Source organism: Apodemus sylvaticus, chromosome 11, assembly GCF_947179515.1.
Source record: "Apodemus sylvaticus chromosome 11, mApoSyl1.1, whole genome shotgun sequence".
Lineage (NCBI taxonomy): Eukaryota > Metazoa > Chordata > Mammalia > Rodentia > Muridae > Apodemus > Apodemus sylvaticus.
Genome location: NC_067482.1, coordinates 72,946,783 through 72,970,524, shown reverse-complemented (window position 1 = coordinate 72,970,524; position 23,742 = coordinate 72,946,783). Strand labels below are relative to the sequence as shown.

The 23,742-nt window shown below is 52.4% G+C and overlaps 1 protein-coding gene across 1 annotated transcript; it reads right to left on the bottom strand.

Moving 5' to 3' along the window:
* Window positions 1–249: 249 nt before the first annotated feature.
* Nsg1 (neuronal vesicle trafficking associated 1) lies at window positions 250–22,767 on the bottom strand. Its single transcript, XM_052198148.1, has 5 exons — window positions 22,570–22,767; window positions 22,054–22,208; window positions 18,779–18,895; window positions 7,717–7,827; window positions 250–1,912 (listed from the first exon to the last, which is right to left on the bottom strand). The coding sequence occupies exons 2-5, from the start codon at window positions 22,180–22,182 to the stop codon at window positions 1,712–1,714; spliced, it is 558 nt and encodes a 185-aa protein (XP_052054108.1). The 5' UTR covers window positions 22,183–22,208; window positions 22,570–22,767; the 3' UTR covers window positions 250–1,711.
* Window positions 22,768–23,742: the final 975 nt, after the last annotated feature.

Genomic DNA, 23,742 nt, shown 5'->3' with positions numbered 1-23,742 from the left:
CTGACCTGGCTCCCCAGCCTGGTAACAGCAAAGCTAGGGCCTAGGGGCATGTGAAGCCTCATTTCCTGCCACTGGGTCCCTGATATTTGTGTCCTCAGAAGAGCGGGGTGTCTGCCTTTGTTCCTGCATACTTGCCACAGGCTAGCCTGTTGAGAACTAGAAGTGTATGGCACATGGCCTACATCTGTGTACAGATGTATCCTGGGTCGCACAATTCCCGTTGAAGCACTTGAGTCCAGATAGTCAGCGTGCGGCTCAGGTCCCACCAGCTCTTTATTTGTCGAGTGAACATGAGAAGTTACATTGGGAGAGTTCACAGTGGGTAAAGGGCTACGTTAGAAAACATAACGGGGCCTGCCCACTGCACGCACACGGTCCGCGGTCAGGCCCCTCTACAGACAAGTTTGGCACATGTTTATTGCTCTGTATCATTCCTCGCAGCTTCCCAGTGCACTTGAAGCTCGTGACTGTGTGCCCCCTCCCCATGCTGGGCTCCTGGTCTTTGTTTCAGAACACCTCAACAATAAATAATTTTCTCTCGGTAGCACACCTCAGGAAACAACAGTGGAGCTGACAGTGGTCACCGTGCTTGTTCACAAAGGTCTCAGACTATTTGCCATTTATTTCTGACCTACTAAAGAACTGAGACTTCTGACATGCCCACCAGAAACAGCACATTCTGAGAACATGGAAGAAAGCAATCAGGAATGGCTTTTTCTATTTAATTGTCTTATACATTTAGTTTACCTACTGGTGATTTTGTAAACATATACTTTAATGTCAAGATTCAGATTGAAACATAAACGTACTTTTCTTACAAAGATTGTGGACTTAGATATTCTATTTGCAAGGTGCCACATCAGCCCTCCCACCAGCCATCCTGCCCCTTCCCACAGCACAGCAGTTACATCTGTTCACAGAAGAAAAGCTAAAGTAGCCCTGGCTTACCCAAAATTACATTTCACTTTGCCCACTGGCTAATAAAACAAAAAACCAAAACTCCAAACCGCACCTGCATTCAGGGTTGTACGTGCAAATATATTCCTAACAGGAAAGAAAAGAGCCAGTGGGCTTTCTTCCTATCTAGCACATTACCAACAGACAGCCCACCCACAGAAACACAGGCTCGGCAACCCCTGGGCCAGAGCCAGCTCCTCCCCACCCCATCCTTGTGCTCTGCTCAGGGGACACACCAAAGAGAACCCCCAGGATTGCCTGGCAGGGCTGCGTCGTGGCGCCCACCTTCCCTTCTCTGCGCTGCTCAACAGTGCATCTTGGCAGTCAGCACTGCCACCAGCAAAGCACGGGATCACTCTAGATATGGCTATGGAGTAAGGTCTGCAGATAGCAAAGGGGCAGAAAAGAAAACAGGAAACCACCAAATGTACTTGTTCTGATGGCCAGACCCCTGGCATAGCCAGCATAAATTACCTTTTGACAGTATCCAGTGAACCCCAGTGTCGGAGCTAAATGAAGACTCCTCAGCGTGGGCAGTGGCATCAAGCTCTCTAAGCAATGCTGAGATGCACTTGTTCTTAGGCCTGGGGGTGGTCCGCAGCAAGTTTTATTTGCAAAGCAGCATTAGCAAACAGAAGCAATTGCACCGTAAATGAGTAATCTCTAAATTATCGGTAATAATATTTAATGAAATGTCCCTCAAAGTCCCCTTGTTGCCTTCAAGTGACACATTGTAAGGAACCTGCCCCGCTCGCTAAGCTGACTTCTCTGCAGCTTCAGTTTCCTGTTCCGACAGCTTCTCTTCTGACAGAACTGACATCCATGGCGAGACTGAGCGGGTGATGCTCTGCTTGGCCAGGTTGTAGTGGTTTATGACAGTGTAAAATTTCTCCCGGGCACTGGAGTCTTGCTCCGTGTAGTAGCTCTCCAAGCCTTCTGGGATGCACTGGGTGTTCTGTAAGACAGGAGGCCATAGAGATGCGGTAGACACAAGGACACGCCCGTGTGTGTGTGTGTGTGTGTGTGTGTGTGTGTGTGTGTGTGTGTGTGTGTGCAGTTACTGTGCCCCAGCAGCTCCTAAGCATCTCCCCTGAGCTTGCAGGAACAGAGACAGAGGGGTGGGGCCTGCCCTTAGAGGGGCAGCTTTGTAGAAGATGGCTGTGCTACATTGGGCCCCGAGCTCCCAGGACAGGGAACAGGCAGTGTGCTTCCCTTCGCACTCATCTATTAGAAGCAAGACCACTTTTGACACGCCTGCAAACAATCCAACCAGAGAGGAAGAGCACTGAGAAGGGCTTTCTTTGGGGGCAGTGAGATGGCTCAGTGGGTAGAGATGCTTGCTGGCAACCCTAGTTCAATGCTCAGGAGCTCCCTGGAAGGAGGAGAAAACTAGCTCCTTCCACAGGTTAGCCTCTGAGCCGAGCCATGCAATTAGCAGAGCAGCCAGGGACTGCATTTCTGACCTACCTTATAGCCCTGTAAGGTCATGTAACTAATGCCAAGCCAAGAGAATCTGAATGGTTGTAACAAGTGGCTTTGGGGCTGGCTCCCAAAGAACAGCTGTCCCCACCAGTGTCCGCATCTCCCCTTCTCAGCCCCCTGGCTGTCCAGAGGACAAAAGCCACAAAGCAGTAAAAGATGGGCCTGGAATTCCAGATGACAGACTCCCTGTACTGCCTTCCATTTGGACTTCTGAGACCAGTAATAAGTATCCCATCCTATTGAAGACATTATTCCTCATGTCCATCCAAAACTTGTCACACCAAGCCTGCACAGATAGGAATCTAAGACTCCACAGTTGAGTCAGAGGTGGAAAACTCAGCTACCACTCACTGGTCATTTGGGAGTTTTAGACCCAGGTATAAAACTCATCTTTTTAAGCCTAGAGTAGCTTAGCAGATCTGTGCTGAGGCCATCTATGTTCCTAGTGTCTCACCGTGGAGTCTGAGTTCAGCATCTAAGCCAAGGCCACAGCCTAGGCAGAAGAAAGCCCTTCTGGTTTTTACCCATTACACACAATGCTGAGTTTCTCTCCACTCAGATGACCTGGTTCCTGAGACAACCCAATTGCATGTCCTGCAGATCTCAAGCCTTCTTTCCTTCCTCTTGCAGCGAAGGAAGGGACTGCAGCGTGCACCCACACACAGGTTTCCTTTTTGCTCCACCTAGGTCTTTAGAGTACTTTTAGGCCAATTCTCTCACTGCAGGGTTCATGCCACTTAGTCCATTTTATAGGTGGAAAAGTGGAGCCTAGAGAGGTAAAGAGGCTTCATGAAGCAGAGATGAGACCCACATAAGCAGATATGGGAACAGCTCCAGCTGGGACCTCCTGTCATCATTGTCCACCAATATAAGTGGGCCACCCATCCAGGGTGTTACAGAATCAACTCAAGGCCATATAGAATATGAAACAGACCTATCATCTCTACCCAAGTGGGTCCAACCTGTTTTCCAGAATCTGCCACCGGCATCTTCAGTCCAACCAACGTCTGTGAGTTCCTGTCTTGATGCACATGACCTCATGTGTGCAGACCACTATACTTCCTGGTGCAGCAGCCCCTGTACTGGCAACCCCTCACAACCCTCAGAGGTAGATAAAGCACTCAGGGTGGCTCATTCCTCCTCAGTGGGAGCATGAGATGACACACCTCAAATCCCCAACTGCCAGGTTCAGTGAGACACCCTATCCTAAAAGAGGACAGGGCAAGCCAACTGAGATATAAGATGCAAGACTTTGACATGGCCTCAAGTGTGTGCACATGCACTCGTGCATGTGTGCCATGTGTGGGTGTGAATAGAACCGGGATGCAGGGCGCTGTCTGCAGCGTGGTCCCTGCTCAGCAAGAGGCCACTGGAGCTGGAATGTAATATCACCCTCTGAATCCAGATTTCCTTGACATCACTCTGCTACTGCTTGGTGTCACAGGGCTGAGCCTGAAGGACATTGATGGAGAAATGATGCCATGGCCATGGAGAGCAGCCATCTGGGCAGATCTGGAAGCTACTGATGGAGGGAGGGTTCTGTTCTCTAGAGTGAGCTCTCTCCTAAGGACCTCTTCCACACAGCCCTGGGACTGTGGGGAGTGGTCAGCAGGTGGCTAAGAACCTGGCACAGCCTAATCCACAGGCAATGATTAACTTAACCCTGCTGGCCACTCACCAAAGTCCGACTGGCCGCCTCCTCAGGAAGTGTAGAGGGTGGAATGGAAAGAATCCTGGTGCTGCTGCCAGCATGCAGGACTTGCAGGCCATCAATGTGGGGTCTAGAAAGATTATGAATGGTAATGGTGCAGGGCCCAGTGAGCACTCAGGATCCTCTGAAAATACAACCGTGGTTCCAGCCTCAAGGCTATCCCTAACAACTCAGACTGCCCTGGGTGTCCTTTCTGAGCTGTCATTCCTGGAGCCTCTCTCCTCAGAAGTGTTTCCACCCCTGGTGAGGTAGCTAATGATATAAAGGATCAGCCCTTGCCTGTGGAGAGCGGGTCTCAGTAGCTCACTAGACCCTAAAGTATAAAGCTTAGAATTGCCTGCAGGCTCCTGGGAGCGCTGAGAGCTGGTTCAAGAGACCACAAAGCACTAGAGGGTACAGCACCCCAGGGGCTAGCACTGCTACAGTGCTGAGGCTGAATGCTACAGACAAAACCTAGCTGTGGGGTCAGACCACAGTCCCAGCTGAGATCTCAAGTGGTCTTTCCAAGCCCTTCATCTTAAAAATAGGGCTAATGGGCCCTACAGCCTGGCTGCTTCTCCTGTAAGGATGAAAGTCAGAGTGGGACAGCACCGAAGCCAGGGTGTGGCCAAAGATGATAAAGAGAAAAGATCAAACACTCCAAGCACCCTCCAGAATAGTCTAGAGTGTCGTGATCCTAGCCTAGCACAAGAAAGCCCCTACGCTGCAAAAGAAAATGCAACGTAGGCCAGCTAGGAGTCTACAGCTGACTAAGCTCCTCCAGCTGCAGCGCCACCCTCAGCCTGTCCTGACACACCCTGTCCAGTCCTTGGAGAAGAGGGAGAAAGGCTGCAGGAAGGACCCCTGCCCAGTCTGGCACACACACACAGCACAGGACCCTGCTAAAACTTTGCAGTCATCCAAGACCTAAGAAGCAAGGCGTCGGGGGCGGGCATGGGCATCCAGGGGCATCTGGGAAATGGCCCTGCCATCCAGGTGCCTGGCTGAGAGAACAGCAGGTATTGTCTGACACCTCTCACATAATGTAGCTACCAAAAGATACTGAGAGGCCCTCTGAGGGGCTGATGGTGTCCAGAACCTCAAAAGGAGCTGGGGACACAGGTCAGTCAGTACCAATGTGGAGAAAGGTTTTCACACACCCTTTTGGTCAAAGAAATCAATTGCAAAGCCTCAGTCACCGATGTGGGTGTCTTGGAAGGAGCACAACTGTCACATGGCCTGGGCAGGGATTACTCTGGAGTAAAGGTCTCACTATGGCCCAGGTTGCTTCCATCTGAGTGCTGCTAGACCAAAGGCACACACACACACACACACACACACACACACACACCACGACCCTGGCTCTGTCTGCCTTTTAGCTGCCCCTGCACACCTCTCAGCATGGCCATTTGGCTGCTTGGTTAGGACTCAGGCTTCTGGGGTTCCCCCGCCCCCAGGCATCCTGTCTAGGCAGATTCCCAGATCTCAGCTGGTAGCCTCACAGAGGCCCCTAGATAATACAGTAAGGGCATGGCCTTGAGCATGACAAACAGCCTCTGAAGCCTGTTTCCCATTGGTAAAATGGAAGAGGCAGCCCCCCCTTGGGGTCTCTAGGTGGCCATCTAGGGCGAGTGTGGCTCACAGACCTTGTGACCAGCCCTCGACCCCAGGTAGATGTGGAATGTATGTGTACCTGAATGCAGGGAAGGAGGAAAGCTTCCCCCAACCACCTAGCTGTAACATCCAGACCACCACTACCCCCTGCCACCATTAAAACACTGGTGGAAAACGTACACACCCACAGCAGTGCACTTCCAGAACTGCCTGTGTGTGGTGGATTCCCGAGGGCATGTGGATAGCCATCCCTGGAGGGCCTTTTATCCATGAAGATCCCCAGTCTCCTCCCACACTGCTAGGGATCTGATCCACAGTCAGCCTGGGACCAGACCTCCATCTTCTTCATCGTCTCTCTTCTGCAGCAGCTTCTCCCGCAGAACTTGGGTTTGCTGAGTGGGACCAACAGTTTTAGCTTCCCTCTGTGCTGGGCAAGGAGCCTGCCCCAGACCAGAGACAATGGGCCAGGCAGAAAACCCAGGGCAGCTCTGTGGTTGGTGAAATGCTGGCCTGTCATCTGTGATGGTGGATACAGTAGGGAGCTATCTATCTCCTACCCATCCTATTTCCCAGAGAGGTGCCACTGCCCCCTGTGATGTCACCTGAGTCACCCAGGTGGTGCTGGTCTGTCCCTCCTGGCTTCCCTAATTCGGTCTTCCTGTCTTTGCATGGTCACACTGCTGCCTCTCCATTTCCCTTGTGTCAGCCATCCAGACCCTCTCTTCCCTGCCCGACTTCAGCAGCCTCTTTTGTCAGCACAGTCTGCCTCTCGCAGTGTCCAGGTGACCCAAGCGAGCATCCTCATCACACCCCCTCTTTTGGGGCTTTTGCTAGGAACTCAGGGTGCCAAGCAGTGTGCCATCTTGCTGTCCTTTGGCCACTCTCCCAAATGCCACTAAGCATACCCCAGTCCACCCGCTACTCTCTCCATCTCCTACTTTGCCCTGTGTGGACATGTTCCAGAAAGGGCAGACTCCCCATATCCCATGCCAGATCCTCCTCACTCAGTATACACATGCCTGCCCACCTGCCTGTCTCATGAGTCTTGACCCAGAAGGCGTTGGGAAGGTGGGACCTGTGCTCCTGGGTGTAGCTTAGCACCCTGAGCAACCAGAGTTGTCGTGCGGCAGGTTTCCTACAATCGCTGCCCGAGGAAGGAAGGGAGGGAGGGAGGTAGGAGGGAGGGAGGGAGGGAGGGAGGGAGGGAAGGAAGAGCTGAGAGGCGGAAGAGGCAGAGGAGGTCCTGTCTGCAGACTTGAACTCTCAGCTCTTCTGCCTTGCTCTGCCAGGGCACTGCAGTTTCATCTCAGCAGAACCCAGACACATGCGTCCAGCAAGGATCCAGCAAGCAGTGCAGGCTAGCACACACTCTCAGTGCCCGCTCTGTTCACATCTCGGCAGTGCCAGAGCCTGCACAGGACCATTTCCCATCTGCTCTGGAAAGTTCAGAACCGGAGTGAGTGAGTCATGGAAGCCTCTAGCAAGTGGGTTTCCCCTCCGCTCTGCTCCATCTCCCACCTCTGCCCTCCCCTCCCTTCAGTTTTGCTTCCTTAGGCTTCTGTGTAAATGCATCCGTGCCAACAGCAGGCTCATGGGAAGGAGACAGAAACAGAGCATTTCCATGTGTGTGAGTGCCAACATGGCCCCTACAGCAGAACCCACAGGGGAACCCAAAAACAACCTGTAGGCAGGTGGTCCCCTGTGTGTGGCTTGGGGCAGTGTTTCTTGGTTCTTGCACCCTACTCCCGCCTGGTACTGGTGCCAAGCTGGCACTTTCTGACCCGCCCCAGGGGGGCACTCTTCCCCAGGGACAAGACAGAGGTTTCCTTTGCCTCCTTGCCTAGCTGCCCAGGGAGGATCTTCAACAAGGACCCTCCCACTGAAGGTGCACAGCCTGCCCTAGGATTGGGGGTCGGGGAGAGGTTCAAAGGTATCCTGGGCACCAGGACTGGGGTGGATTTGCAAGGCCTTACCTTCAAGACAAACCCATCAGGGCAGGCGCGGTCATACTTGTACACTTTGTAGACAACCAGGAAGACGACACAGGTGAGGAAGGCCAGGGCAAAGAGGACCAGCACGGAGACCTGGGAAGAAGCAGGGAGAACATGCTGGGACTGGGAAGACGGTTGACTGACAGGTGCAGGCAGTCATACACACAGAGGTATGTGCACTGCGCAAAGAGCCTGGGGAAACGTCTGCCTTTTCAACACATCCGCATGTCGGCATGTGTTCCCAGCATCCCAGGCTACACAGCGAGCTCTGTGCAGACTCAGGGAAGCCCATGCCACTTGGGTCCTTGGCCGAGAAGTGGGGCTGGAGCAGGATCTCAACCCAGACCACCTTGCCCAGAAAGGCTGCCTGGCAGGAATCCACCCTACCAGGGAGCCGGCCGCCTGCCTCTCCTCTCACTGTCCCTGCCCATAGGGCTGAGTCCTGGAGGTGCTGCACACCTGTAACCCTTCAGGAAGATCAGAAGTTCAAGGTCATTCCCAACTACAGAGCAAATTCAAGGCCAGTCTGAACTTCTTGAGATCCTGCCTCAAAATAAAATAAGATAAAAATCTTTAAAAATACAGCAGGGCTGGGAAGGTGGCTCCGTGGGTCAAGGTGCTTGTCACCAAGCTTGGTGGCCTGAGTTCAGTCCCAGGAACCCACAGAGTAGGAGAAAACTGACTCCTGAAAGCTGTCTCTCTGTCTCTGTCTCTCTCTGTCTCTGTCTCTCTATCTCTGTCTCTCATCTGTTTCTGTCTTTCTGTCTCTGTCTATCTCTCTATCTCTGTCTCTCACAACACACAGGTAATTAATATTGTACTAATTTTTTATTTTTAATAATCTTAATGTTTTAATATTAAAAAAATTATAAAGCCAGGGGACAATGGCTGTCAGTCTTACAGGTATGGGAAACAAGACAGAGGACTTGGAAACATGCTCCCAAGCCCACAGGGAAACACAGTGTGTCCATCACACGTGTCTGTGTCTGGAGCCTCATTTGGAAATGAGCCTTTTCATATGGATTGTGTTCAGATGAGGTCATTAGCTTGTCAAGTCTGAAGTGTCCTTACCAGAGAGGGAACCGTGACAGAGAGACACACTGGAGGGAAGGTTGTGTGAAGGTGGGATCTGGAATAAGGCATCTCTACCACGTAGCAGCCCCGGAGATGGTGGTGACTCCACAGTGGGACTCTGAGACAGCTTTTCCCACAGTCTCTTTAACTTCAGGCTTCTCTTGCCTTCAGACCTGAGATCATCTGGGGTTCCCCCCCACTTTGGGGTGGTTTGTTGAGGCAGCCCCAGGATTTGTGCTAAGGAGCACAGGCCTGGGTCACCTTCCTTGAAGACAGGTCCCACACACATTTCTTCTACAGATTCCCCAACCTTTTTCAAAACTCATTTTGTGTCTTCTCATTTTCCTACCCTTCAAAGCCCTGGCCAGTCTCCGGACCCCGGAGGGGGGGGGGCGGGTTGGAACACCCCAGCCTCGTGCTGAACACCAGTTATATGGGCAGGCACCAAATTACAAATCACAAGCTCCTTCCTGACTCTAGAGAATAAAGTGTGTCCCAGTTTGAAGACCTTCATGACCTCCTCCCCTCCCCCACATATGCATACCCATGAGACAACTGGTAATATTCTAGAACGCAGAATAAAATGACTGAGTCAGTGTACTGGCTTGTTTTGTGTGTCAACGTGACACAGGCTGGAGTTATCACAGAGAAAGGAGCTTCAGTTGGGGAAATGCCTCCATGAGATCCAGCTGTGGGGCATTTTCTCAATTAGTGATCAAGTGGGGAGGGCCCCTTGTGGGTGGTACCACCTTTGGGCTGGTGCTCTTGGGTTCTATAAGAGAACAGGCTGAGCAAGCCAGGGGAAGCAAGCCAGTAAGGAACATCTCTCCATGGCCTCTGCATCAGCTCCTGCTTCCTAACCTGCTTGAGTTCCAGTCCTGACTTCCTTTTGTGATGAACAGCAATGTGGAAGTATAAGCTGAATAAACCCTTTCCTCCCCAACTTGCTTCTTGGTCATGATGTTTGTGCAGGAATAGAAACCCTGACTAAGACAGTCAGACATCTGTAATTCCTCCAGGTTTGGGGAGTCTCCCTGAGGCCTTCTCTACAAGGACAGACAGACAGTCCACCTCCAGGAGAGTTAGACCATTCAGTCACCTGCAGGAGAGAGGAACCAAAAGACACGGGTGAGCCAGCCCTTCACAGCAGGGGCTGGATGAGAGACGGCCCGAGAAGGGCACCCTTACGATCCTCAGTCTCTCATCTATGAAAGAGATGCTCCAGCCTCCATGCTATTGTTTATGATGAGATCTGTAAGAACTCACAGGCAGGCACACACTGGGCCCACCAAGCCCTTTTACCTAGTGTTATGGCCTCCCTGCAGAAGCTGAAAAACCATCATGTCACACTTGGTTCATGACCTCGATAGCAAAGCAGAAGCACCTTCATTTGGGCCATCAGGACACCGGGGAGCTAGGGACCTGGGAAGAACCATGAAGGAAGATGGAAGCTTCTCACAGTGACCCCACCCAGGCACACACCAGCCTCAATCACGTCTGTGTGTTAACATCATGGAAGCCCCCCCCCCCAAAGCAATGACAGCGACTCTCGGGGATGAGAAATGGCCATCAGGATTGCTGAATGGTGCCCAAGCATTCCCTGGGTTGGCCTTAGTAGAAGCCATGGGCACAAACAGAAGGTCCCACCTATGGGCAGAATTCCTGTAACCTGGGGCTACTGAGCCGCCATTTAGGTTTGAATATTAAAGTGTTCTTCTAAAACACTTATTATTGAAGACTTGGCCAGCAGCTGGTAGAGCTACTGAGGCTAATGGGTGCCAACTTTATCAGTGAGTTATTCCGTGGACAGGTTCATAGCTGAATAGACTCTCAGGAGGTGGGGCCTGGGTAAAACAAGTGAGCGCTGGGGGGAGGGGATTTGAAGGGGCATCTGTCCCTGGCCGCTTGCCCCACCCCAACTTCCTGGCTGCCGTGAGTGAGCAGCGAGGCCTCACCTGACCCTCCATTGCGATGCTTTGCCTCTGCACAGCAATAAAGGTTTTCCACATTAAAACAAACAAACAGAAGCAGTGCTTGTAATGCCAGCACTGGGAAGACAGAGACAGGAGAATACAGCCACCCAACCTAGCATAGTCAGTGACTTCCCAAGGCAGAGAGAAACCTGCTCTCAAGAAAAGTGTGGCCAGGCCTGAGGAATGCCACACAAGGTTGCCCTGTTACCCTCACACATGCGCAAGAAACAAATGACAGCCAGATCCCTGGGGTTGTTTGAGGAACACAAACTGACTGAGAACCTTGGAACCTACCAAGGATCTTGGGATGGGAAGGCAACCTGGGTTATCCAGGTGAACTTTCATCACCTCATGGGAGTCTTCCTGAGAGTGTCGGGATGATTCAGGGACAGAGCAGAAATGGGGACGTGGGGGAGAGTGGAGTGAAGGGACAGAAACAGAAAGACACGGAACAGATCCCTGGTGCCCACCATAGCCTAGGCTGGCACACAGCCCACCTCCAAATGAGTAATTCCTAGGTAGGCCTCTGGCACCGAGAACCAACCCAAGAATTGTCCACTCAGCAGACACAGCTTGAACATGGCTTGCAGGGGTCCAGGTATTCATTCAATTAATATTTAATTAAATATTCTCACACCCAGGACGAAGCCTTAGCCAGGATAGCTTTTTCCTTCACATCCTGAGGAGGCCTAGAGAGCCACAGGTTTCCAGGCCAGGCTGACCCCTACCCTTCTCAGCCAGGGACAAAACCCAGAGATTCCCTTGACAAGAAAGGAGTTAACTCACAAAGAGCTGCCCTCTGAGCCACTTCTCTCCCAGGAACAGGGGATATAGGGCCTGGGTCCACTTTTTATTTTGAGACAAGGCCTCATTAAGTAGCCCAGGCTGGCTATGAACTGGCACTCCCCTTACCCCAGCCTCGCAACTGACTGGAATTTCAGGCCTTTCCATGAAGTTCACTTACTGCAATAATTTTCAAATTAGACAAGTGTGTGTAAAATCAGAAGGAAACAAATTACTACTACAAGGAGTACATGACAGACTGACTAGACTTGTCTCTAGACCAAGCCTGCAACCATTTGGTTTTCTCTTCTCTTTATGAAGGGGCCTGTGAGACCAACATGCCTTCAGCCCAGAAGGTCCTACCTTCTCCCACCTTAGAAATTCCCAAGTAGTCCGGGAACATCCTCAGGTGATCTGACATGAGCTGCCCAAACTGTCTATCTCAAGAGTTGTCGGAACAGCCCACAGGCTCCACGGCATCACCCTGGTGTCGACTGAGCACAGGCAAATAAGAAGTGTCACCAGAGAGGCAGGACACAGAGGCAGCTCTGACTACTCTGGAGACCTCCTTGAGAAGCGTAGGTCTCAAGGGATAAAGAGTTCATTGGGAGGTGAGAGAAATGGAAGGTGAAGATCAGAGAGGCCTGCGGTATCAAAAACATGGTGACTAGTTGCGTTATGACCCGCCAGGAGTAGGGAGGTGAGGCAGCTGACTGAGCTGCCCACTGACTGAGCTTAGACAAGTCCTCAGTGTGGCAAGACCCCAGGAAGCAGGTTGATGTGGCTAGGCATCAGGGAAACACAAATCACACCACAAGGAGATGCCACACCACACAGGCTGTAATGGCGTACCAAGAGCTTTCTATGTACAGAGGAGACCCTGGAATCCTGATAGTAATGAAAAATGATGGCTCTGATATAAGAAACAGTGGCAGTTCCACAGCACATAAACTGCAAAATTACCATGGCAACCAGCAATCCTACTACTCTTGGGTATTCACCTACAAGAATGAAAAACAGGCCTTCAAGCAAAAGTTTATACAAAGAAACACTATGGCTGAGTGGATAAATAAAATGTGGTATGTCTACAGAAAAGCACATTACTTGGCCTTCAAAAGTTGTAATTCACAATATAACAGATGAACCTTGACCTTGTGATGCCCAGTCAAGTCAGACATGAAAGTGTATGGTCCCACTTCTGGGATGGGTCCCAACAAAGGAAACTATGGGAGCAGAAAACTGATCTGTGGCTGTTGGGGGGCTATAGGGAGGCTCACTGCTTCACATGTCTGGGTCAGCTTCCAAGATAAGGAAATGTTCTGAAACTTGACAGTATTGGTAACCGTCCAATGTCACTGTTGAGATGGTAAGTTTTGCATCTGTATTTTACCACTATTTTTAATGGACCAGAGGAAGAAAGCAAAAGTCTGAGAGTGTCCCTGGATGCTAGTTCCCCAAGTCAGAGCAGCCCGTGTAGGAGGCCAGCAGGATCTGAGGGGCGTTTCCTGGAAAGGAACAGTGAGGAACAGACCGTGTCCCTTGGCAAAACTAAGTAGGAGATAGGGCTTAGGGTGTGATCCAGTGAGGATGAGGAGGAGAGGAGGCTCAGGGTGATCCCAGTGAAACAGGGAAAGGTGCTCAAACCCAGCGTGGTGGCCAAGTCCTGCTCAGCATCTCCCCCACTTAGCTTTCTGCCTTTCAGCCAAGTATCAGTCTATGCATGGGTTACAGTCCTCCAACTGCCAAGGCACTGGCTCTCGAAGCACTTCCCACCAGGCAAAATCCAGCAGAATCCCAGCCAAGAACAGCAGGAGAGACCCTCCTGACCACACTGACACGGGGTGGGTGTCCTAGGATGTGGGTCTGAGTCCTGTGTTCATCCCTGTTACAGCTGACCTTCGGACAACTCCTTAACAAGAAGATCAAGGGCAAGAAAAACAAGGCTCACGAAGGGCCCAGGACGAGCAGGTTGATGGTGTTAGGTCACTTACGGTCTCTGTCCTCCATCCCTCAGGGGGAAGGGAAAGGAAGGAAACCTTTTGCTGACTAATGCACTACAGGAACGGGAAGAAAAAAATCTCTCAGAGAATGAATCTTGAAACCTCCAAGTGCTTATAGAACTAAATATTTTAGGTATCACAGACAAGAGAACACAGACACATACCCCAGGGTGATTCAACCTATGTCTTATTAAAGTTGGGAAGAAGCTCCCCCCCCCCCCAACTCCATCGCTAGACCCAGAATCTGTGGATTCTGCAGCTGCAAGTCTGAGTGGTCTCAGCTGCAGGTCATCAGGGCATTTAAACAAGTTCCTAAGGTCTCTCTTGCTACTCTGAGTGAAGACCACACACACCCCCACACGCACACACTACTGGATGTAGAAAAATTGCATCACCGGTTTATAAGCAGGTAATAAGTGTGACTTAGAACCTGCCATGGGGATTATTAGAGAGTGTGCAGAGCAGGCACACAGGAAGCTCAAGGTCATTAAGGACGAGAGAGAAAGAAACAAACCACCCACAGCATCATTTACAACAACATGCCCAGGGACGCCTGCACTGCAGCATTGGCTGCCAGTTTTGAGGACCATCCTTGAGTGGCCTCTCCTAAGGTATCTGTCCGGCTCTTCACTGACCTTGAAGGGCGGCCATGTGCAAGGCTGGCCTTAGAGTTTCTCAAGGTGGTGCCAGAGAGGGCTGTGGCTCCATCCCAAAACCCTTAACTGGATGGGAAAGGATGTGGCCCTCAGAAGACTCAGCCACAAAGCACAGGGAGCAGAAGAGAACCTGGCGGACCCTTCCCTGAGTCTGCCTCATCGTGGAACACCCATCTTCCAGGACATTAAGAAGCAGCCCAACAGCCCATTACACACTGCCTGCACACGTGGGAAAGCACAGTGCTGTTGTGTTTTTAATGTTTAGGTTTAGCTCATTTGAGCAACATCCTAGCCTACATTTACGCTCAGTGTAAAAACACCTCTGATTAATTAAATGGCTGCTTTCCCCGTTGACTCAAGCCTCACTGGAAGCCTAGGCTTTTGGCTGCCACGGGGTGATTCATCCTGCTATCCCTGTGTAGCAATCTTAGGAAGCCTATTCCCCCCTTCCCCTGCACCTGCTGTTACCTAGCAACCAACCTAGCAACCGTGCAGCCAAGAGATTAAATCACCTCCAGTGATAACCACAGTATAATATCCAAAAAGACACTTGGTTTCAAGAGTGTCCTCTGAAATTGACATGGGCACACCTTAACCCATAACCTTATACAAATAAAGGACAAAGAGGCTCACACGTGCACACAACTTATCTGCTGCTTCAAGGTCTAAAAGGCAGGATCTCCTTCCCTGGATTTGCACACACAAGAAGAAAAGATCCAAACTATCACCGTCAAGATGGTAGGCTGTTCTCCTGGTGGGAGACTAAGAGGGTAGGTCCCTGATTCCAGATATCCTGTTTCTTCCCCAAGCCCCCATGTTCCAAAAAGGCCCCCAGCTGATGCCATCATACACAGCAGGCACGTGACCTATTGTATGTGTGCACTCGGGGGACATGGAAAATATCACTATGTCTTAAAGGCCAAGAGAACTTTCCAGAAGGGTGGACAATCTTAGCATCTCTAAAGGGCTCCGGCCCTCCAAATGTCTCTGCTGCTGTGCCAGACTGTGCCCCCCATTAGGAAAAGTGCAGAACCTCAGGAGCCATTAATCCGGCTGTAGAGCAGACTAAAATGTATGTCAGCTGGGTCGAACCTTAGGGAACTCCCATGGTCCTAACGGACCCCTAGTGGCCCATGTAAGGAACTAGCTTTCTGGTTTCGAAGCATCTCAGAGCTGACAAAAGCAAGAGATAGCCTAAGAACACAGGTCAGTCCCCTAAGTCAGCCCTCAGTGCCTCAGGACACTGCTCACCTCAGTGTGCTCAGAGGAACCAGCCCTCTCAGCTGAGTTGCTGGGATCCTACCCTGCATCTGCCATTTCCTGACTAAGACTGGTCATCTGCTGGCCCTGTGACAAGTGTCCAAGTGTCCCCCACAGAGAGCACATACCTACCCATATCCCAGTAACAAGGCTAGATCGGGAGAGCTACCTGGTTGTTAAGGAGCCCACAGGGACACCCTAGAAATCATGCCAAACCCCTTCCTCGGGACTCTACCACAACGATGGATGAGTCACTCACTTAGCCAGCTCTTACTGAGAGTGCAGTAAGCGCCAGAGAGATGGTATCGAGGACTCTGACAGTGCTGGCACAGGCCACTCGGAAGGCCTGTCTGCACACACAGGCCCTACACTTTCATTTTTGGCCAGTATTCCTATCTCAGGGGGCCTATGGCCTGGTTTCCTTTTTCAAGGTCATAAGCCAGGTCAAGAGGACTCTGCTTCATGAAACCAACTCTTTAGTGCCTGCTTGGGATATCAGATCACAGGGCGCATGCCCAGAGAGAGGTATAGACTAGTCCAGCTTCTTAAAAGAGGACAGCTGGAGGGGGTGGGGCTGGGAGTTATGGCACAGAAACAAGACATCAGAGGAAAAAGGACACTTGTGTGTGTGTGTGGGGGGGGCATCTGGCTCAGGAAGGAGACCCGGGTTCTGTGGGGTGCAAGGCCACAGTAGTAGTAGGACAGGGTCTAAGTCAGCAGAGGAAAGGGTGTGGTGAATGACACTCTTGCAAACCTGTGCCCTCCAATGCCACAGCCCAAGAGCAGGCTTCCTGAGCACAGGCTCTGTTTCAAGTTCTCCCTGATTAACGTGGGGAGAGAGAGAGAGATAGCATCCTACTTCCTGACTCATTTGTGGCAGCAACAAGATAAAAAGCTTGCTTCTGTAAGCACTACCTCCTGGCAGAGGGCAATAGGAACTTGGGGTAAGCTCATCTCTGGGAGCCTCAGTATGAAAGGACAGAGAGGGGGACAGATTTCTGCCTGGGGCTGGATGGAGCTTAGAATCATGGGCGTTCATAATGGAAGTACTGGTTTTAGGACCCAAGATGAGGGGAGTCCCAGCCATCCTGGGGTGAGTCATAAAGAAGACACGGGAAACACTGACGGCCATGTGTGAGACCAGGCCATCCTGCAGTGCAGAGCAATCCTCTAGTGGGTCCCCGCTGGATCCAGTATCTTCCCAGACACCCGGGAGAAAGCAAGAGAAGTAAGGAAGGCCTCCCGAGACCAGCAGCCTGCCACGGGGATGGTGGAGACCGTCTGAGGCCTTCCTGGGTCTTCTGAGCCCTAAGGTTCTGGGCAACAGAAGCCAGGCAACCATGCAGAGGCCCAGCCATGACTGCCTAGAGCCCTGGGGCCAAATCTGCGTCACTTGTGCCTTAGGCAAGGGACCTAGGGACCAGTCTCAGGTGAGCATGTGAGAAAAACACAAACCACGAGCACCAAAGGGGACAGAGCCTGGCACACAGAGACACTCAACAGACGGAGGAGAGGACATTTGGCTACCATACTACTCTCTGACATGAAGTGTGATGGGGACAAAAATCCAATCAGACACAAGAAACCAGGACGTGTTCAGGCAAGATGACATTCAGACAGTACAGCTTTGACATTCAGGACTGCTCCTGTACCTGATCCCAAGTACCCATGATGCTAATGGGCAAAAAATATGTCAACAGATGGCAACAATGCTGATCCCATAGTTAGGACAGTGACACTGACCTCAACCAATTCTTCTTAATACTGGCCATGAACATCAAACATGTTAAGAGCCACCCCCTGATCCAGGAAGAACTGCTCAGCATACATGACACCCTTCCATACCCACAGGGATGCAGACACAGACCTCTGCACCTCTGTGTCTCAGCCCCTATTAGAAAAGCATACCTGTTACTAGCAGGGAAGAGGAAGGAGGCTGGAAAAGTCAAATGCATCACCTGTGACTTAGGCAAGGGGCCTAGGGACCTGCCTCAAGCATGTGAGAAAAACACAAACCAAGAACGCCAGAGGGAACAGAGCCTATCACACAGAGACACTCAACATATGGAGCGACTACCCAGGTACCATACTACTCACTGACCAGCATCACCAGGGACACAGAGGATAATGATACTCGTGGAACCCACTGTACCAGGAAGACCCAGGCAGCAGTGAGAAGCAACAGGAAGCAGAAGGGACTTTGTATTACAAAATCCATGAGAACACTCTGCTTTTCTGGACTCCCTTGCAGCTATGAACTAGGTTGGTACCCAAGCCTGTCTTCTGTAGCTCCCATGATCACCCAAAAACTAAACAAGAGATAATATAGATACTCTACAGTGTGCCAAGAGCATGGCTCTGCATGGGCACACCCATGAATAAACTGCTCATGCATCCTAGTGGATGGCCATCCATTCATCCAAGACTACTTTTATTAAAGTCTGAGGATGGCTTCCAACTCACTGCTCTGAATCTGGGTCTCGGGCACCATTTTTATTTTCTCTTACATTTTTTCTGAAGAGTGAGGTCATCAGAAAACCAACATCCCAGCTTGTTCCTCAGCAGATAGCAATTTAGAGGACACCACCCATGCTGGGAGGAAGGATCCTCCCACCAGAGCTCACTGACCCTTCAGCCCTTTCAGCAGCCATCGTTGGAGGTAGCAGAAGGGGAAGAAGGATTGGAGGTTGAACACACGGGCTCTACAGCCAGGCAGACTCTGGTCATGGCTCTGCCCTAGAGAGCTGGGACCAATGAGCCTACAGGCCCCATCCCCCCCCCCCATGAGGTGGGAGGAAGGAGAGCCTAGCACCCAAGAACTACAGAAGACAGGCTTGGAGAGCAACCCTAGTTCATATGGGAGGCCAACCCGATGAGCAGTACCTGCCCCACCCTCCTGAGGTGGGGTGTAGGAGAGTACCCTGTTCCTGTGGCAGCCTCTGGAGAAGTTCGCATAGGTACAGAGCCCTGCCTGGATAGGTAGGTATCCAGCCCAGTCTAGGGCTGTCTGCTTCCTTCCTGCAACTGTCAGGCAAATATTTCCATGTTTAGCAAATGTTTGTTCAAGTTTATTGCCCTTGCCTAAAGGGAAGTCATGGGTAGGTTTTTCCTGTTGTAAAAATAAACAATATCTGATTATTTTGGAGGATGAAGCAAAGAAAAAAGGAAAACTTTAAAAAAAAAAAAAAAAGGCATGGAAAGCCACCGGGTTGGGACTGGAAACCGGTGGGTCTGCAGAACCTGGAATCACATCCTGTTCCTGCTCCTCTAAAAGCCCTCCTGCAGCTGGACCACTCACCTTAAACCTCTCAGTGACACCCTCGGTGATGCTGACGGTGAACTCAGCTATCTTGGGAGCACGCGCTTTTCCTTTCTTGCGGTCAGGTTCATATTCAGTCTTAGTTTTCACAACAACCTTAGCCAGGAAACAGAGAGGTATATGGTCAGCAGTAAGCCAGATAGCCAGATGTGTTCAGACACATCTGCCCTGAGCAGGTGGGTCTGGGACTGTCAAGTTCAGAGATACCCACCGTTCCTCCAGGCAGTGAGAACAGCTTCCGCTGAGAACTCTCACGCAGGCGCTTTCCCGAGACTTTGCCTGTTCATGGTCCTTTAGCAGCCCCGGGAGAAATACAGAACTGGGGGCCGGAGAAGTGACTCTTACTGGTCAAAGCCACAGGAACAATGGCTGCCACACTGAGTGCCCACGGTTGAAGAGCCCTGGCCCAGGGTGTGGAGAGGACATCTCTACTCTCCTACTGGCGGTTCTGTGCTGCCCACATGCTGGATATGTGTGTCACTGGGGGAGACCTGAACACAACCACCTAGCATCCAAGAACTAGGGTCCAGAAATAAACTCTGGGGGCCTCTTGGACTGCAGAGCACTGAAGGGTCTCTTTCTATCTTCCCCCTCCACTCTCTCCTGTGAACCTGGGAACCCATTCGTCTGCCCTGCACAAACTTCCCTGCAGTCCTGCCAACTCGATACCGACCTGGGAACCCATGCGACAGGGATATTCCCATCTTGGTCTTCCCAGCTCTGCCTCTGTTGGAGACCCATTGCCTTTCTGTCTCCCTTGGACAGGGAGAGTGAAGTCAAGGGGTTACCAACCTCTAATTCCCAAACTCACTCCTCAGAGTGGGTGCCCAGGAGCGGCCACGGGCTAGGAGAGAACCAACCACCCCCTACACTTCTCCTGGAGGGACAATGTCCTTTGTTGGTCCATGGTTTAGGAGACACCCACTAGCCCTGACAATAGGACAAGGAAAGCTGAGTGACTTGGGATAGGCCCCAAGCAAGTGACTGGGGGGACTCTCCATTCCAGCCACGACCTGTGGAACCACCCTCAAGAGCAGTCTCAGCGAAAGCAGCCTATACCTGTCATTGAGGCAGAGAGCCCTGAGCTTCAGTGTAGACTGTCACGCCACTCTCCTGAAGTAGAGAGAGGGGTATCCACCCCTTCAAGGTATCACATTCCAAGACAACACTGGGCACTGCCCTGCCATCCTCACATGCCAGCTGCACCCACGTAGCCTTGTGACCTTGAGCACATTTTTGGATCTACTTCATTTGACCATGAGTACAGAAGGCTTCTTCATGTCTTATTCATACCTGGAGGCCATAGGGCCCGGGTCATCCGGAACTGTAAGTGTGAGGACATCTGTGGCTACTTGGCCCACCTAAATTCAAACCGTACTTACCACTACCTGACAGGTGACCTTGGACAGGTCTGCTAAAACTCTCTAGCCTAGCCTTTCATTGCTGTGCCTGTCAAATGAGGGCAATGGTAGTGGTTTCCTCCCAGCGATGTGGGCATGTTGAAGTGCACAGGACAGAGCCTGGTGTGGCGAGGGCACCTGACTGATGTCAGGAAGGCTCTGTCTGCAATGTGAGTGGCAGCCCTCAGCAGCAGTGCATAGTCTCAGGTGGGTGCAACCTGGCTCTCAGAAGTCACATCCCCCACCTCCCTGAATCATGTCAAGTGTGAGAGGTGTCTAGTTATAAGCAGAGTGGACAAGGCAGCAAGGCTAGAAACTTCTAGGAGGCCGGTGACCTTCAGTATGATGACCTTGGGTGCATTTGGTGAACTCTGAGACTCTGTCACCTCTTCGGTGACTTTGGAAGCCTTCAAGCTCAAGGACCTGTTCCCACAGGAACGCCCTTTACCGGAGCATCCCCATCAGTTACCTCAAGAGAGGAGAGAGTCGGTACCTTCCAGAGCCACCTGGCCTACTCCTGAGCAACAGGGCTGACTGGCAGGCTGTGGAAGCTGCCAGGCTGTGGAAGCTGCCGGAAGCCTGGCTCCTTGCAGCCGACCGTGCCAGGCAGTTCTGGAACGGAACACACTGAAGAGGGCAAAAGAGGCTAAAAGAGGCTGCTTGGGCCGCGCAGAGGGAATGGCCCGAGAGAGTTGCTGCTTCAGGACACAGAGTTCCTGGCACAGGCTTCTGGTGCTCCTTTGGCTGTGCATATCAAAGCAGGAGGGGTTGGGAGAGAGGGGCCAAGCCCTGACACCCCACCATAGGATGGAGGTCAAAGACTCAGCAGCTCCATTCCTCCTACTAAGGCCAGTCTGGACCAAAAGCTGTGGCCTAGGGTACACAGGTTCATGCCACTCAGTGTGTGAACAACTGATCTTCCTTTCCCAAAGGAAGCCCCTTCCCTGCTCCCATGTTGCCGTCTCCCCAACCCCGCCCTCCAAAAAAGCAAAAACCAGACAATAGAATTAGGGGGGATGAAACCCCTTTGGGAAGCTAAGCTTAGGAAAGACGCCCCCACCCCACCCTGCCAGCCACCATGGAAGCCCCACTGCAGGTCCCTTCTATGCCCCATTCTACTGCTGTCCAATGAACGCAGAGCCTGGAGCCAGAGCCTCTTTATCGGGAAAGAAATGAAGACAATAAATGTAAAGCCTTCAGGAATAGTGTACAAGCTCCTTTGTGTGTTGGGACTGTAGATGCAGGGCGTGTGGCTTTACATCAGCGTGCGGTGATGCTATCTTCTACTTTAAGGGTAGAATTTGCTTTTAAACGTTATGGCTAGAAAATGGCTTTGTGGAGTAATGATACTCCACTGGATGCAGTGTTTAAAGGGGAGACTTTAAGTCAGGGGAAAAAAATATACCATCAGGATAAAGATGGTCCTGGTTACACTAGCACTGATGAACGTGAGCTCAGATCTGGAGATGTCACAAAAGGAACAAAGAGGACCGAGCACACACCCAGTGGGCACACGGAAAGCCCAAGGACCAGCTCGCCGAGCTCACTCCTGAACCCCCAGACTACCATACCAACAGGCAACGCTTTCACAAGACTCCCCCAAATCAAGAGGGGGACTTGCACTGAGGAAGGAGTCTTGCTGAGACAAAGGTGTCATCTAAGGCGGGGGGGCCTCCAGCATCACCAAACCCATAATCACGAGGGTACATTGTGCTCGCCCACCCTGCCTTCCTCCTCCTGGCTGAGCCCGCCTCCACCTCTTAACGCGCACAAGGCGTTTCTTTTGTTTCAGTTGCAGTCACAGATTTAGGGGTGCACACTCAGCAGCGCGGGAATGTCGGGGGGGGCTCATACCTTATCTGGGGGTGGGAACTGCAGCTGGTTGACATCGAGGGGCGTCATCAGAGGAATGGTGTCGAAGCCATCCTCCAGCAGTGGCTGCTTGGTGCCCTTCTCTGCGAAATTGTTCCCCAACTTCACCATGGTTGCGAAAGACAGGAGGCTGCAGCCTGCGGAAGGAGGGCCGCGCGGGGGTCAGGGCGAGCGGTAGCCCGACCGGGGCGGGGCACAGCCAGGAGGACTCCGCACACCCACCCGCTGTCCCCGCGGCCGCGGTCCCTGCCTGATCTCCTCAGAGAGGTAGCAGGGACGCGGCGATCGCAGCCAGATCAGAGTCTCAGCCTGTGTATTGACTGACATTTCTAGACTCCCATCCCGCAGGGCGCATTACGGCCGGGTGAGGGGACGTCACCCGTGCCCAGCCTTTCTGGACGCGTCCCCTGTCGGGTGGCTCTGGCCTCCTGCGGGTCTCCCATGGCTCTCTGCTCGAGAGATGCTCCGCTGCCCACCCCGCTCGCCACCCGCACTCACCCCACGCCCGGCTCCGGCAGATCTGGGCTCCAAGCGCGCTCCGAGGCTCCGCGTCGCCCGCTCCCGCGCACAGCAATGGCGGAGGCGGCGCCGCGGCCGGGGGATCAGCGATTGGGTTCTGTGCCTCCCGCCTCCGCGCGCCGCCTCCTTCCTGCCGTTCCCGGGGGCCGCGCGCGGGAGTGCGCGTGGGGCCGCGCCGATGCGCCTCCGCCTTGACGCAGCGCCGCCCGCGCGCGGATCGGTCGCACAAAGGAGCACGCGGCTGCGGTGGGGGTCCCCCGGGGACCCCGCGCGCGCCGCGACCGGAGGAAGGAGAACCTGAGACTCCCGATGCCTGATTAAAGGAATACCCGGGCGGGCTGAGCAACCCTGGGGCGGCGGCCAGCCGAGCGCGGGGTGATCAGGAGGAAGGAAGGGAAGGGAAGGGAAGGGAGGGGGAGATGCTGGGAAGCCAGGGAGCCCCAAAGGTGGATGAAGACAAGGTGCCGGCCCTCTGTCGATCAGATCTGAGAATTCTGAAAGATGACAAAGATTTTCGGAGGACAGTGTGGGTGATAGACCTCGGTAGTCCTTAGTGTAAGGTTGGGTGGGAGAGGGAAGGAAAATGAGGGCGGGTCCCTATAAAAAGAGGGAGGTTGCAGGATGTGAGGTAGTGCTGCCCCACTAGGGATGCATGCCTAGAGTGTGGGAACAAGAGGTTAAGCTTAAGCTTCTGCGTAGGAGAGGCAGGCAAGCCATAGCTGTCTGTGGTGAGGGCAGAAGGGAAGGTGGGAATCTCCCGACCACTGCTGCAGCCCGCCTGGATAGCACAGACACCCAGAAGGAAAAATGAGGTTCTAAGGTGACAGGTACCCCCAGGTAGCTGTCACGGCCATCCTGATGAAGGCCACTGCACTTTATAGACCCCTTGCAAGCCTTGCTTGAAGGATGCAGAGAGGAAGCACTACTTGGATGTGGAAGCGAAGCTACAAAAGAAGGGCAGTGGGCCGGCGCGGGAGGAGCAGCGCCTCACCATCCTCGACCATCATTCTGTTCCCCGGAGGGCTTTAAATATCCCCCAGAGGACCCTGGGGAATAACAGAAACCTTCGCCTATAGGTCCAGATTCCAAACTCTGCAGGAAGGCTCCTTCTTTAAAAGGGAGGGATGGTGAGGGTGATGCCCCCGTCCCCAG